At 47.6% G+C, this 15037-nt stretch overlaps 1 protein-coding gene across 1 annotated transcript in view; it reads right to left on the reverse strand.

The window, feature by feature from the left end:
• The window catches only part of Lrrc74a (leucine rich repeat containing 74A), a 37567-nt gene extending 32789 nt beyond the window's left edge, over window positions 1-4778 (reverse strand). Inside the window, exons 1-2 of the mRNA XM_038337848.1 lie at window positions 4736-4778; window positions 2663-2791 (exon numbers count right to left, since the gene is read on the reverse strand). Coding sequence (XP_038193776.1) covers window positions 2663-2791; window positions 4736-4778 — 172 coding nt within the window. The remainder of the gene's footprint in view (window positions 1-2662; window positions 2792-4735) is intronic.
• Window positions 4779-15037: the final 10259 nt, after the last annotated feature.

Genomic DNA, 15037 nt, shown 5'->3' on the forward strand with positions numbered 1-15037 from the left:
TGGTTGTGAGCCACCATGTGGTTGCCGGAAATTGAACTCAGGACCTTTGGAAGAGCAGGCAATGCTCTTAACCGCTGGGCCATCTCTCCAGCCCCCCCCCCCCCACCCCAGCTAGTCTTCTTAAAACATAAGCTGTGGCTGGTGGTGCTGATTGACAGCTGAGTGAAGTTACCAGGTCACAGCTGTGTGAGTCCTCGGCTTGATTCTCCAGCACCACAAAAAACCGTGAGCCATGAATCAAGCTTTGCCAGAGATTTGGAAAAGCAAGCGCCTGCATAAGCAAAAGCCAGTCTTTTTTTTTTTTTTTTTTTTTTAAGACACACTTGTATCCCATCAGATTATTTAAACAATGAACCCCCGGAAATTAGGACTTCCCAGGTGTTTCATGCAGGGAGCAGGAAAAGGTTAAAGCCTGGTGCTAGCTGGAGTAGGAGCTTGTCTCCTGCAAAGAGAGTTCACACAGTTCTCACAGGCAGTCAGGCCACCCTGAAGGGCAGCAGAGCAGAGACATTGATGGTGACCTGGACCACACTGGCCTTGGATTGCCCAGCTAGTCACACCTCTTGCCCTGTATTTAAACCCAAACCTTATGCCAGGATCCTGAAGATGGACTTGGCAGGGGTAGGCTGCTGGGTTTCTTTATTTCTTCCTCTTCATAATGAGGTTACATGGAGTAAATCTCCTTTTTTTTTTTTTTTTGCTTTTCACTCTTAGTTGTGACTTTAACTGACTTATTGAGGGTGGGTGGCTGGACCCAGTTAAGGCTGTCAGCGTCGGGGCAATCAGCACAGGGTCCTGACCTGAACAACCCTGGTATCAGTTTCAAGACAACAAATTAAATCAGTCAAAAACAAGTAAGCTTGCACCTTCGTGGGCTTTCCTATCCTGGTGGACTTTCCCACGTTAGACTCTGTGTCCCCAATGACAAATGTAGACACAGATTCCAAGCAGTTGATCAGTACTAACAGAATGAGAACCCCAACTCTCTATTGCAAGCCCTTGGGTTCTTTGTTCCCTAGACTTCAGACAAGCCTGGTCCATGGTCAGTGGGCATCAAGCCTTCCTGAATGAGGGAGAACGAGATGGAGCTAGGAGCCTCAGGCAAAACATCCAGTGTTGCTCTTTGTCACGTCCTCCAACTAGGTAAAATGAGGTGCTGGAGGCAGAACTAACAGCTGGGCTGTGATGGCACATGCCTTTAATCCCAGCACTTGGGAGGCAGAGGCAGAAGGATCTCTGTGAGTGCAAGGCCAGCCTGGTCTACAGAGCGAGTTCTAGGACAGCCAAGGCTACACAGAGAAACCCTGCCTCAAAAAAAAGGCAGAATTAACAATAGCCTTAAAGTTCTTAAAGTGCCAAAGAAGCAAGAGAACCACAGGATGACTGGGAGCAGTGGGGTGGGGTCTGAGTAGAAGAGGGAATTTGATGCTGACTGGTAGGACGGCCTTATAAGCTGACACTGGGGGTAAAGGTCACTTTGCCCTCCCTCTATTGATGGGGTCTGAGAATCACTGAGTGCCACCCATGTTCAAGAACACACGAGCAGGTGAGGATAATGATGCATAGACGTAATCTCAGCACTTGGGGGTGGAGCGCCAAGAGTTATCCTTGGCCATGTAGTGAATTCAAGGTCTGTCTGGACTACATGAAACCTTGCCTCAAAAAAACAAAAGCCACAAGAGAGGAAGGGTGTCTCAGGCTGGACCAAGCTAGGAAGCTGAAGGCTGCTCTTGTCCGGTGGAACCAGCATCATTCTCCCCTTGCTTCACAGATGCTCACAGATAATCCTTCTTGGTACCCCTCTCCTTGGGGATAACAGGAAGAAAGGGATGCTGGCGGTGCTGTTTGCAAGAACAGAGTCTCTTTCAGCTCCATCAGCTGGGGTAACCAGGAATGCTTGATTTGTTATGACAAAGCTTGGGACTCTGAAGCAGGAGAAACAAGAGCTCTCAGGTGACCAGAAAGTCACATGATTAGGGTAGCAGAGACACTTTAGGGTACTGCATGGAACACTGACTAAAAAAGACAGGTCAAACGTGGCATCTGCTTGTGGAACGCTGGCCAGCGCTTAGTGGCTTTGGGTGACTCTCACAATCTTGAAGCCATGGTTTCCTTTTTAGAAAAGATGTAATAAAGTCCACCTTCTTGGACTATGAAAAAATTATGTAAGAGTCACATGGGGTAGGGTGAGGTAGAGTAAGGTGGGGCTGGAGAGGTATCTCAGAGGTTAAAAGCACACACTGCTCGTCCAGAAGACCTGAATTCAGTTGCCAGAACCCATGTCAAAAGACCTGCAACTGTCTGTAACTTCAGCTCCAGGGGGTTATCTGATGCCTCTGGCCTCTGTGAAAGCAACTGGACTTGAACACACACACACACACACACACACACACACACACACACACACACACACAGTCAGATGGGAGAGATTTAAAGACCGGAAACTTCTGTGTGTTGCTTTAGATTGTAACAACAACCAGCTCAGAAGGTCCTGTGTGGTCCCCAGCCGACCAGGAGAAGCAGGTAGTCCAGAATGGAGCATAGCCTTCCTGCCCCCATCTTCCAGTAGGACAGAGAGGAACATTCTGGTGGAACCAGATCTCTCCAGTTTCTGAGGAAGCTGGTTGGCCACCCACCCTTCATCCATCAGATTTTACCTCACCTTCAATTTCCAAGTCGGTTTCTGAGTCCTCCCTGGTGGGTTTCTCTTTCTCAACACTGGGAGGGGCCTCGGCTTCGCAGTAGAGGATGTCATCACTGTTCTGCAGTGATGGTGTGGTTTCTGTCTCATCTGGAAGAAAATCCCATCCCATTCCGGGAATTAAACCTGCAGCTCATTGGGTGACAGCTACCACCGACTCCCCTTAGTCTCTGCCTCTCTCCTCTGCCTCCCAGGTCCTGCTTACAGTCTTTATCCCATAGCTCACATAGCAGCCCTGACGAGGAAACCCCCTTCTATAAGATCTCTGTATGGAGCTGGACGGTGGTGACGCATGCCTTTAATCTCAGCATTTGGGAGGAGGAGACAGGAGGATCTCTGTGAGTTCAAGGCCAGCCTGGTCTACAGAATGAGTTCTGGGAAGGTTCCAAAGCTACAGTGAAACCCTGTCTCAAAAAACAAAAACAAAAGCAACAAAAAAACCAAAAACAAAACAAAGCAAAACAAAGACGTCCATATGGTTGAATTGATGGAGTCCCTTGTCCCTTGTCAACAGGCAGCTCCAGTCCCCTTCACCGATCTGCCTGCTTTTGGTGGGGTCCCTGCTCACACTCCTCCCTCATGATTTGCATGGAAGGATTTTGGGGTCTGCTGTTGAGTCAGTTACTCTTTAGGGTAAAAGGATGTGTCCCAAAGCCTGGGCTACTTCATGGTCACATACTGGGAGGTAGGTGAAGGGCAGGACAGGTGGGGACTGGGATCAGAGGCAAAGGATACAGGTGGGGGTCGGCTTCAGGGAGCAGAGGAGACAGATTTCCAGGAAGCTGGTCTCGCTTCCCTTCCCTCAAGTCCAGCACTGTTTCTGGGCCTATGAAGGAGAGGCTTGAAGATGTCTCCGGAGCTAAAGCTCATTGCTACGAGCTAAGCACGCTTGTCTTCACTGGACGAGGCTCTGCTGAGAGCAGCCGTGCCTCCTTTATACTGGTCCCTGCACTTGCTGGATGCGGCTTGTTCTCTGGGCTGCTGAGTGCTGGGTTCCTGAAAGCCACACCCAAGACTCAAAAGATGAATCCTCTGGCCTCAGCAGGCCTCAGGGGTTCAAGAAGTCACACGGGTGCTTCCCGAAAGCCTGGCAGACAGGGCCAGCCTGCTCTCTCTCTCCCTTACCTGTTGGTTTTATTTAGTTTTATTCTTTGAGAATTCCATACATGGCTACCCACCCATCTACTCTGAGTGAGTTGAGCATTGCGTGCCCCTCCCCTACCTTCACAATTCAGATTCTAGGATGGCGGACTTCTTAATGATTCCAAGTAGGTGTGTGTCTTTATTTTTTTTCCCAACAGAGCCAAGTCCCAATATTTATCCTCAAGCTTCTGTGCCAAGTTTCCACGCGACGTGTAATTTGAGTAGCAGTGACTGAGTGGTTAGAGAACACTCAGCAGCTGAACTGCCCAGATTGCTGCCCTGTGTTCTGAGAGAAGGGGCACGTTTCTGAGTCTTGGCTTCTTTATAATTCAGACAATGAAAGAAAGGAAGGAAAGAAGGAAGGGAAGAAAAGGAAAGAAAAGGGAGAAAGAAACGTGTGCTGGGAGGAGTGAGTATATGTGCGCTTGCAGTTGCTTGTGGGGGCCAAAAGAGGGCGCTGAGTACCCTGGAGTTGACTTACAAGTTCTTGAGTTCCTGGGAATGGAACCAAAGTTCTCTAGAAAGGCAAAAACTCCAAGTGCTGATCCATCTCTCCAGCCCCTCAAACAAATTTTAGAACTCCACTCAACCAGGGGGATGCAAGCAAATTAACAACCGTTGGTCAATTCATGTGGTGTGAACATTCCCAAATATGGCTGGCTCCAACTATCAGTGTGATGTCAACCAGTCCACAATATGAAAATTGACATTGACCAGAGCTCTTAAGAGCCAAGTCCAGCACCATAACTCACCGTATTCGAGTGGTTTCTAAACCCTGCCACTAATGTAACACTCCATCTCCATTGCAGAGACTCAGAGAGAAGGAGGGCTTTGGGGGGATCTACCTGATCACTGGTAGAGATGGGGAGAGAGATGGGGGAGCCTTTTCACCTTTGGTCTCAGACTCAAGAGGCTCATCATCAAAATAGTCCATGCTGCCAGGACTCTCTTGGGGGCTGGTAACAGCTTCTTGTCCCCTGGTGGCTGCTTCCCTAAGATCCACACCTGCCCATTCAGCTTCTGTTTCAAACTATGTGCACTGCCCTCTCCAGGGCGAATCCCAAGGGAACCTGTAGCTAGTTTTTCATCCCAGAAAGCTTGGAGGAGAGCCGGCTTTGGTGGGAATCCAGCCTGCATGGATTTGCCTCCAACTCTGTCTGGGGGAGGTAGCTAGGCCTGGGGCTCATTGGGGACAATGGTAGAGCTCTATTCCCCTAGATCCCAGGCAAAAAGGATAGCCACCCACTTGTGACTTTGTGATGTAAGAGCTACTTTCCTTTTAACTTCAACATTCCATGATCTCATGTGGTCATTGTGATCCCTGAGGGTGGACCCGGCAACAGCAGGCCTCACGCCCCTTGGGTGGCTCTGGTGGTCATCTTTTCTCATATGTTTGCTGGGTCCAAGCCCAGACTTGGCTGTGAGAGCTTGGGTACTGTGGGGGGACCTCTTAGTAACAGCCTATTTCCCTCTGAGTCAGCACTAAACCCAAGGCTCTTAGTCAGGTGACCGTGAAGCGCTGCCACCATGTTTTTCTCTCAAGGTGGCTGCGCTTCAGGTACAAAGCATTTCAGTGATGGGTGAAGTCAGTTTTCTTCTGCCCCGTTCTTCTTTTTGGCTTGCACCCTCGGGAGAGCATCCTCACCCTTGGAGCGGCAGCACGAAAGCAAAACACCACAAGCTTATGTTCTATCACTACGGCTTGCTGCGGCCACAGCATTGTTCAAGCCGGACCGCCAGGCTGTTTAGCTGGAGGCCAGCATTCCCACGCTCAGCCGGGATTCCCACGCTCAGCTGTGTTCCCATGTGGAGCTGAAGTTCGCTTGCCTCGTGGTGTCAAGAGAACCTGAGGGCTTGTCTGCTGCTCTCTGGTAAAGGCTTCAGAACATCAACAGTCAGGTCAGTGGTTGGAAGACACGGGGCAAGGCGGGTGAAAGTCCCCTTTGTCGTTGACGAGGTGAAGATCTAGAAATCAGGCTTGGGAAAATGATAGTCACGGGTGTGTATGTGTAGGCAAGAGGATTTCTCGTCGGTTCTCTTCTTCCATCTTGCTTGTGAGGCTGGGTGTTTTTGTTTCTGTGTTGTAAACTATGTTGTGTTCCAGGATGGCTGGTCCATGAGAGGCCAATTCTCCTGTCTCCTCAACTCACCACAGGAGTGCTGGGATTACAGACGTTCACCACCACATCTGCTCCTTTCCAGGTTCTGGGGACTGAACTCAGGTTGTCAGGCTTTTGAGCTGATCTTTGTGCATGAGGCGGAGAGTCATCCGCGCCTGCTCAGTTGTCTCAGCATGGCCCCTAAAAGGATTCTTCCCACTTAAGTGTTCCCATCATTTTCCTTCATTGTTGAAATTGTGCCCTTTCGGTTTTGTGTCATAACCAACCAGGCCGGGTGGCACTTGCCTATGATCCCAATACCCAGGAAGCAGAGCTGGGAGGTTCACAAGTTCAAGGCCAGCTTGGACCATAGTTTCAAACAAAACCAAACCTCAGAGTGCCGCATTGTGCCGTCGATTAAACCACCATGCTTTAAATGGCTGCTTTGTGAGACGGTCCCCTGCAAGGCTCGCAGGGGGGCCCGAGGGCTCCTGGGAGATGAACTGATGATGCAGGTAATTCATGGAGCAGGCTGCTGTGATTTTGGAATACATCAAAGAGGATCATTTTCTGGGGCAGGGTTTGGATGTCAATATGAACAGGATGATAATTGGGCTATGAAGATGACTCAGTGGTTAAAAGCTCTTGCCACCAAGCCTGACAGGAGCTAAGTTAGATCCCTGAGTCCCACATGGTGGAAGGAGAGAATGGAATCCTGGAAGCTGTCCTTTGATTTCTACATGTGTGCTGTGGCACTAGCCTTACCCTCCCCCCTCTCTCTCTCACACACACACACACCTGGTTTTAAAAAGATGAGTGCCAGACTGTGGTGGCACATGCCTTTAAACCTAGCACTCGGGAGGCAGAGACAGGCGGATCTCTCTGAGTTCAAGGCCAGCCTGGTCTACAGAGCAAGTTCCAGGACAGGCTCCAAAGCTACAAAGAAACCCTGTCTCCAAAACCAAAACCCAAACACCAAAACAAAACAAACCAAAAAGATAAGGATAACCTTCTCTTTTCTTCTCTCTCTCTCTCTCTCCTCACATATGCATGCTCTTTTTTATTTTATTTTATTTTATGTATTATGGTTGTTTTGTCTGCATATAGGTCTATGTGTTGCTTGCATGGCTGGGTAGGGCAGGCATCTTGGAACCGGAGTTACAGATCGATGTTCTATTAGGGCTGGAAATGGAACCTGGGTCCTCTGAAACAGTAGCCAGTGCTCTTAACTACTGAGAATCTTCCCATCCCCCACCAGTATTTTTGTTGTTTGTTTGTTTTAGTGGGATCTTTCACTGACTCTGAAGCTTTGATGGTTTGTTTTGTTTGGGGCTAGATTGACTGGCAAGCTTGCTCCAAGACCAGCCTCCCAACAGTGGGGTCATTGGCATGCGTAGCCATGTTTGGTTTTCATGGAATTAGAGTTCAGGTGCTCTTGCTTTTCCAGTAAGTGCTCGTGATGGATATTCTTGGTTGTCAACTTTACGACATCTGGAATAGCCATTGCAGGTACTGAAAACACAGTCACCGGGTATACCTGTGAGAGATGTGTAGGGAATTCCAGATGCAGGCGAATTTGACAACCAAGAATATCAGGCATCCTAGTACTCTTAGTCACAGAGACATCCCCCAGTTTCCTTCATTACTAGGATTCCTGCTCACTGCTCACCAGTGAGGTTTAAAGCAGAGGGAGCCCGTTGTGGTCTACATGCTGGCATTTCTATAGCCCCGATGATCACCACGCTCTGCTCCATGGACTTTATATGTCTTAATGTGTTCCAGCTGCTCAGTGCCTCTGTTACTCCCATTTCGCAGATGCGGAGACTGACAGAAGGAAGGATTAAGTAACTGGTCCAAAGTCCCAAAGCTAGTAGCTGACGGAGTGGGGGATGTAAGTGGACTCTGTCTGGCTTCAGAGTCCATGCTGCCTCTGCAATGACTTCTGTGTCAGAATCACACAAGGTCGTTTCTCTCTGGGCAACCGTGGTTCTTGGCTGAGAAAGATTTATGCTCAAGTGATGTAGTTCAGGATTGGTGAACTACATAGTCCACGGGCTAAATTTGGACCACGGCTTGTTTTTATGAGTTTTGTTGACGCACAGCTATTTCAGCCCGCTTTTAGGCATGGCCTACGGTTGCTAGAAAACCCAAACTACTTATCACCTGGTTCCTTAGGAAAGAGAATTTGATGGCAATCAGACAAGATGATCCAGGAAGGAAGAGAATAGAGATAAAGGGTTTAGAGCTGTGGTTCTCAACCTCCCTAATGCTGCGACCCGTTGATACAGTTCCTCAAGTTGTGGTGACCTCCAACCACAAAATTACCTTCGTTGCTACTTTAGAGCTATAATTTTGCTGTTGTTATGAATCATAATGTAAATATTTGATATGCAGGATATCTGATTTGCAACCACTAGAGAGTGTCGGCCCACAGGTTGAGAACCACTGGAGTAAATGAAGGACGTTAGCGGAAGTCACATTAGGAGCACATATAGCCTAAGAAAGGAATAAAAGTTGTTGTCTTAGTCATTATAATGTCCGATTTTATGCCAAAAATTAATTTTGATACAGGGTCTTGCTATGTAACCCAGGTTGGCTTTGAACTCATGGTGTTTGCCGTGCTTCAGTCTCCTAAGTACTGGGATTATAATCGTAGGCAATCATGTCTGCATGGGATTTATTGATGCTGCGTGTGTGTGTGTGTGTGTGTGTGTGTGATCAGAGGTTAATGTTCCATCTATTGCTTTCCATTTGGGATATGTGTATGTGTGTGCATGCAGTGCCTTTAAAGGACACAAGAGGGCACCAGATCTTCTGGAGCTGGATTTACAGATAGCCATGAGGCTCCTGATGTGGGTGCTGGGAACCAAGTGCATGCTCTAAACCACTGAACCAGCATCCCAACCCCATTCCCACCATTTATTTTGGATACAGGGTCTCTCCCTGAACTTGTAGCTCACTGATTGGCTAGACTGGCTGGCCAGTGACCCTCCAGGATCCTCCTGTCTTCACTTAACAGTGTTGGGATTAAAGGGGTGCACTGATACATTGGGCTTTTTATGTGGGTGCTGGGGATCCAAACTCAAGCTATTATGCTTGCCCACTAAGCCGTCTCCTTAGCCCTAGGATTTTTTAAATGATAGTTTTAAATGATAAAATTTTAAATATGGGGGGTTGAATCAATGACCTCATTGGTGTGACAAAAATGACAACTTAAGAATGGGTTTGTTCGGCTCACAGTTCAAGAAGAGGTACAGTCCATCATGGCAGGGGTGGCATGTGCCAGGAGTGAGAGGAGGTTGATCACACTGTGCCTGTAGTCAGGAAGCAGAGAGAGGACAAGAGATAGGGGCCGGTCATAAAACCTCAAGGGCAAGCTCCAGCACAGACTTCCTGCAGTTAGGTCCTGCCTCCTGTAGGACCTTCCAGATGAGCAACACCAGCTGGGAACACATTCCAAACAAAGGAACATAAGGGAACATTTCATATCCGAACCACATTCAGCTCTGGAGTGCCCTGCCACTGGGCAGGGTGATGGGGATGAAAGGGGACCTCATGGAGTATGCAGTCGACTGAAGGGTATGGACGGATGAATACAGTGACTGAATTGAGTCCAGGGTAGAAGAGTGAATGGGGCAAATGGGAGGGACTGAAGGTCTGTACTGGGAGCAGGACTGTGTGGTGTGTGGAGATCTGAGATGCTGAGGAAAAGATGCCTATGCTGGGAACCAAAGATCCACTAGACAGTAGCCAGGTAAGTGGCGAGGGTGGGGAGGAATATTTAATTAATGATGACTAAAACAGTTACGAAGCCATCTCAGCATGCTAAGGCTGGGGTATGAGTCCCATTGGGGAAGGACATTCTGAGAAAGGAGCTGGGGAGGTGAGGAGTCCCCCTCATGCTGTACCAAGCCATCAGACTTGCATCCTGACATCAACACAGCTTTGCATGAAGGTTTTTAAGCAGCAGAATGACCGAGTGGGTCTGGCAGAGTAGAGAGTAGGAAGTGTGCTCTGACTGCACTATGCTACATGTATTAAAGCTAGGAGAGGGATCAGCACCAGTGAGGAGAAGATGCAGGATGAGGTGGATCGATTAGATGCAAAGGAGATCAAGCCATTTGGACTCCAGTGAGCTCAGAAATAAAAGCAAAAGAGAAGAGATACACTGTAGGAGAACAGGACAACTCAATAAATGATTGTTCTTCAGAAAAAAAGAAACTGGAGCAGTGGGGTTTGTGGGACAGATGACAGATTGGAGGTAAAGAGTGAACTCTCAGTATGTTGAGCCTGTGAGTTATCCCTGGGACATCCATTGAAGAGGACTGTAGGCAGAAGGACTTGTCTATGAGCCAGGAAAAGAACTTGGGGGAAAAAAGACATGAGAGCCATGGATGGTCAATTGGTAGAACTCAACTGGTTGGCATGTATGTTATGAGTCTCTGGGTTTGAACCCCAACAATGCATAAAGCTGGATGTGGTGGCTTCTTCCATTAATCTCAGCTCTTAGGAGGTGGAGGTAGAGGATCCTGAAGTTGAAGGTCATCTTAGGTTACACAGTGAGTTCGAGGCCAGCCTTGGATACATGAGACCCTGTCACAAAGATGAATGAATGAATGAAAGAGTAACTTAATCCTCTGCTCCACAAAAACCCTCCACTGGTGTGAGAGCTGTCATATATGAATGGTGTTTGAAGCTATTAAAGTGGTAGAAATTTCTCCAAGGAGAGACTGTAGGGTAGGAGAAAAGAGGCTGAAAGCAAAGTCTAGGACACAGTATCCATGAAAGAAGGGTGCTCAGAGGGACACAGTAAAAGCAGGAGGATAGAATGGCCACAGAGAAGGAAAACGAACGTCACAGAAACCAAGACAGGAAAGCATGTGCAATTACATCATAGCCAGGAACCAATAAGGCCTGGGATGTATCCTTTCTACAGCTCTCCAACGGACTCAACAGGGAAGTCAGAGGGAACATTAGGGAAGAAAGCTCAGTGGAGTGATGGAAGTTATATGTCAGAGAAATGCATGCCAACGAGAGTTAAAGAAGTACAGACCACAGAGTTGGCTCTGGAGGAGAGAAAGCCAGAGGGAGACCTAAGTGTCACAATATAGGAATGACTGAATGACTGAACATGCCTAAGAACTGATGTGGGGACTCAGTGGGAAAAGGAGTAGGGGCGCCATCTCTGGGAGGAGGGACATGGGGTCCTGAGCTTGGTGGAAGGGCCAGCCACTGTGTTGGGAGGCAAGGCGGAGAGATGGCTCCAGGTCTTGTCTTACACACTGTTGTGATAGCATGGACCAGTTTACTTTTGGTGGTTCCACTTCTCGAAAGCTGATGGGGAGCCAGTCTCCTAAGAGCCAAGGGACTGGACATGGGAAGCTGACGAACATTGAACTTGAGACATGGCTAATGGAGACCCGGTGCCATGACTCCGTGGCTGAGAGAAAGAGCGAATGCTCTAACATTAGTCTGGATCATTTTGGGGACTTCTAGTCATTAATTCCGAGATGTTGGAGGAAACACTAAGCTCAGAGAAGCAAGGTGCTTTGTTTCGTGGGTTTTTTTTTTTTTGTTTGTTTGTTTTCCGAGACATGGTTTCTCTGTGCAGTCCTGGCTGTCCTGGAACCTGCTTCATAGATCAGGCTGGCCCCAAACTCAGAGAGGCTGAGCTCAGTTGTTAGATCTGTGTAGATTCAATATTGAAGCCACTAACTAACTCATTGTAGCTCTTTAGCCCTTGGAATGTTGCTACTTCAAATTGAGATGTGATGTCTAGCTAATGCACATACTAGATTTCAAAGTACAAAAATAAATATTAACCCACCATTTAAAAATATAAACTGTAGGCTTATTTTTTAATCTAAAGGATTGAATTAAAGACTATTTTTATCTAAAGGGTCGAATTAGACTATTAAAACTAATTTCACTTGCTTTATTTACATAGGTTTTTTATTTCCTTTGTGTGATGCTTGGGTTAAATACAGGGTCTTTTTGTTTGTTTGTTTTTGGTTATTTGAGACTGGGTTTCTCTGTGTAGTCTTGGCTGTCTTGGAACTCGCTCTGTAAATGAGGCTGGCCTCAAACTCAGAGAGCTGCCTGCCACTGCCTCTCAAGTGCTGGGATTAAAGGTGTGTGCACCACCACATGCTAGGCAAACACTTTATTACCAAGTCATACCCTCAAGTCTCTGGTGTACATTTTTCCATTTATTTATTTATTTATTATGTATACAATATTCTGTCTGTGTGTATGCCTGCAGGCCAGAGAGGGCACCAGACCCCATTACAGATGGTTGTGAACCACCATGTGGTTGCTGGAATTGAACTCAGGACCTTTGGAAGAGCAGGCAATGCTCTTAACCTCTGAGCCATCTCTCCAGCCCCCTTTTATTTTATTTTATGTGTATGGATGCCTCTGCTGAATCTATGTCTGTGTACCATTTGTATGTCTGGTGTCTGCAGAGGCCCGAAGAAGGATGTTACAGATGGTTGTGAGCCATCTTGTAGGTGCTGGAAATCGAACCCTTATCCTCTGGAAGAGTAGCCAATGTTCTTAACTGCTGAGTTGCCTCTCTAGTTCTCTCTAGAATAAGTTTAAAAAAAAACACTATTATTATTATGTTTATGGATGTTTTATTTCCAGGTATGTGTGTGCATTATATGCGTGCCTTGTGTCCACAGAGGTTGGAAGAAGGCATTGGATCCCCTGAAACTGAAGTTGTGAGCTGCCATGTAGCTGGCATATTGTCTGGATAAGCGGGCACTGCTCTTAACTACTGCCCTATCTCTTTGGCTCCCTAAGATAAAAATTTAAACTACACATGTGGTTCACATTTTTCTTTTTCTTTTTTCTTTTTTGGTGGGTTAGGCTGCACTCTCGGGGCCTTGGTCAGTAACTTCTACATTCTGAAGGTAATTGGCAGAAGTATGACAGAAAGGTTGTAGGCAGCCAACTTCCACATGTACCAAGATGAATTATTGCAAACCTTTCTCTTCCACTGAGGGGCAGGTCTATGCACCTTGAAGCCATGCTAACGGAGAAGGCATGCACTCCTTTCATTGCCATTGTTCCCACAGCTGAGAGGAATGACAGGGCTCATCCCTCAGATTATTGCTCTCGAGATGAAGCTGCACACAGTGAAAATGATGCTTGGAATTTTCCTTTGGCTGAGGAACCGTGGTTCACAGGTGTCAGGAACCGTGGTTCACAGGTGTCAGGAACCGTGGTTCACAGGTGTCAGGAACCGTGGTTCACAGGTGTCAGGAACCATGGTTCACAAGTGTCATTGGCTGTGTGGGACTATCGGCCACTTCCCTTCTTGGAAGCTTGCATGGCACCTTTTGGTTCCATGAAAGCTAGTTCTCAGAAAAGAGGAGTTCAGGGCAGATCCAGCTCAGGTCCTGTGGGTCCTGTGTCTGAAGTGCATGTGGAAGGGACTTACCTTCCACATCTTGGGGGGGGAAGCCCAAGGACAACAGCAGTAGCCTATAACATTTTGGGAGTCTCTTGAACAACCCTGACCAACAACACAAAAGATAGCTGCTTATGTCTGTCTGGTGTTGGGGTTTTTCTTGGGTCTATGGCTCTTTGAGGGAGCATTATCAGCTCAGATGGGAAATTTGTATTTAAATAATACATGGAATCTATAGTTACTGACTCCCTTGGCAATCCATTGTTGCAGTCTGGAGAGCAGCAACTGTATTTTAGCCAGGGATTATGGGAGAAGACCCAACATTCACAGCTGTAGATGACTTTTTTTCCGAATTTAAAAAACCCAATAGACACTTAGCATTCGCAAAACCCCAGGTTTGATTCCCACCATTGCATACTGGGAGTTGGGGTGCAAATCTGTAATCCCAACACTCAGGAGAAGGAGGCAGGAGGAGCCGAAGTTCAAAGTCATCCTTCAATACATGGAACAAATTCAGAGTCATTCTGGGATGAGACCCTATTTGAAGAGAAAATGAAGAAGAAAAAGAAAAGAAGAAAGCAAACATCGAGAACCAACTCTGGCTCAGCATGGTGAGGGAACTGAGGCTCCAAGAGGATGGGTAACCCCAGAGGCTTCATGGGGAGGAAACAGCAGAACAAGGGTTCTGAGCTCCAGGGATCAAAAGCCAAAGCTTGTGTGACTCTCCAATCACCCTTCACCTTCTAAATAAAGTAACCAACTATAAGTCAGGAAACAAAGAGGGAAGCCTAGCTTCACTGGCTCCAGGGAAAGCTTCTGAAAGAGTGTGGCATCAATTAGCTGGCCATACCGTGTCCACAACTGTGTCCCGGAGGCCCAGGTGAGGCTAGTTCTTTCAGCAGAAGCTTTGTTCATTTGTTTAATTAATTGGCTTTATTATGTACAGTGTTCTGCCTGCATGTATCCCTGCAGGCCAGAAGAGGGCACCAGATTTCATTACAGATGGTTATGAGCACCATGTGGTTGCTGGGAATTGAATCCAGGTTCTTTGGAAGGGCAGCCAGTGTTCTTAACCTCTGAGCCATCTTTCCAGTCCCCCAAGGCTTCCTATCTCAAAGCAATTTGATGAGTGTCTAAGGGCCTTGCCTCAGACCTGCGAGGCAGAACTCTGGAAGGAGGGCCTAGACTGTCTGTACTTTAAAGCCATTTTCCAAGTAGATGGAAGAACCATTGCTTCGCGAAAAGCATAGCCCTTGATTTCCGGTCTGATTTGGAATTTGGGCTTGCAGATAGATTTCGGGAGAAAGTGGAGAGTTTACTTAAGGAGTGGGTTTGACCTTGGGGTTCCTTAGGTAGTACTAATGGTTGCGTGCCGACTGATGAATGGCTCCGCAGCCTTCAGATGGCTGGAGGGCATCTCAGGTAAAGGGGTGAGTGCTGCTGCTGCCACCGCCACCGCTGCTGTTGCCGTAAGCAAACGATGAGGGGAGAATCTCAGGAAGGCCACGTCACTGACGGTCTCCTTCTTCTTCCTTTCAGCCCTTCAGTGTTATGATGTATCCAGCTGGTCCAGGATCTGGTGATTCCCCAGAGGGCTTCCCCGAACAGCCAAAGCTCCAGCCACAAATTGGAAATGGCACAGCTCAGACAATGGGTACTGGAAGTGGGTGTACAATGTTG

Source organism: Arvicola amphibius, chromosome 7 (genome assembly GCF_903992535.2).
Source record: "Arvicola amphibius chromosome 7, mArvAmp1.2, whole genome shotgun sequence".
Taxonomy (NCBI): domain Eukaryota; kingdom Metazoa; phylum Chordata; class Mammalia; order Rodentia; family Cricetidae; genus Arvicola; species Arvicola amphibius.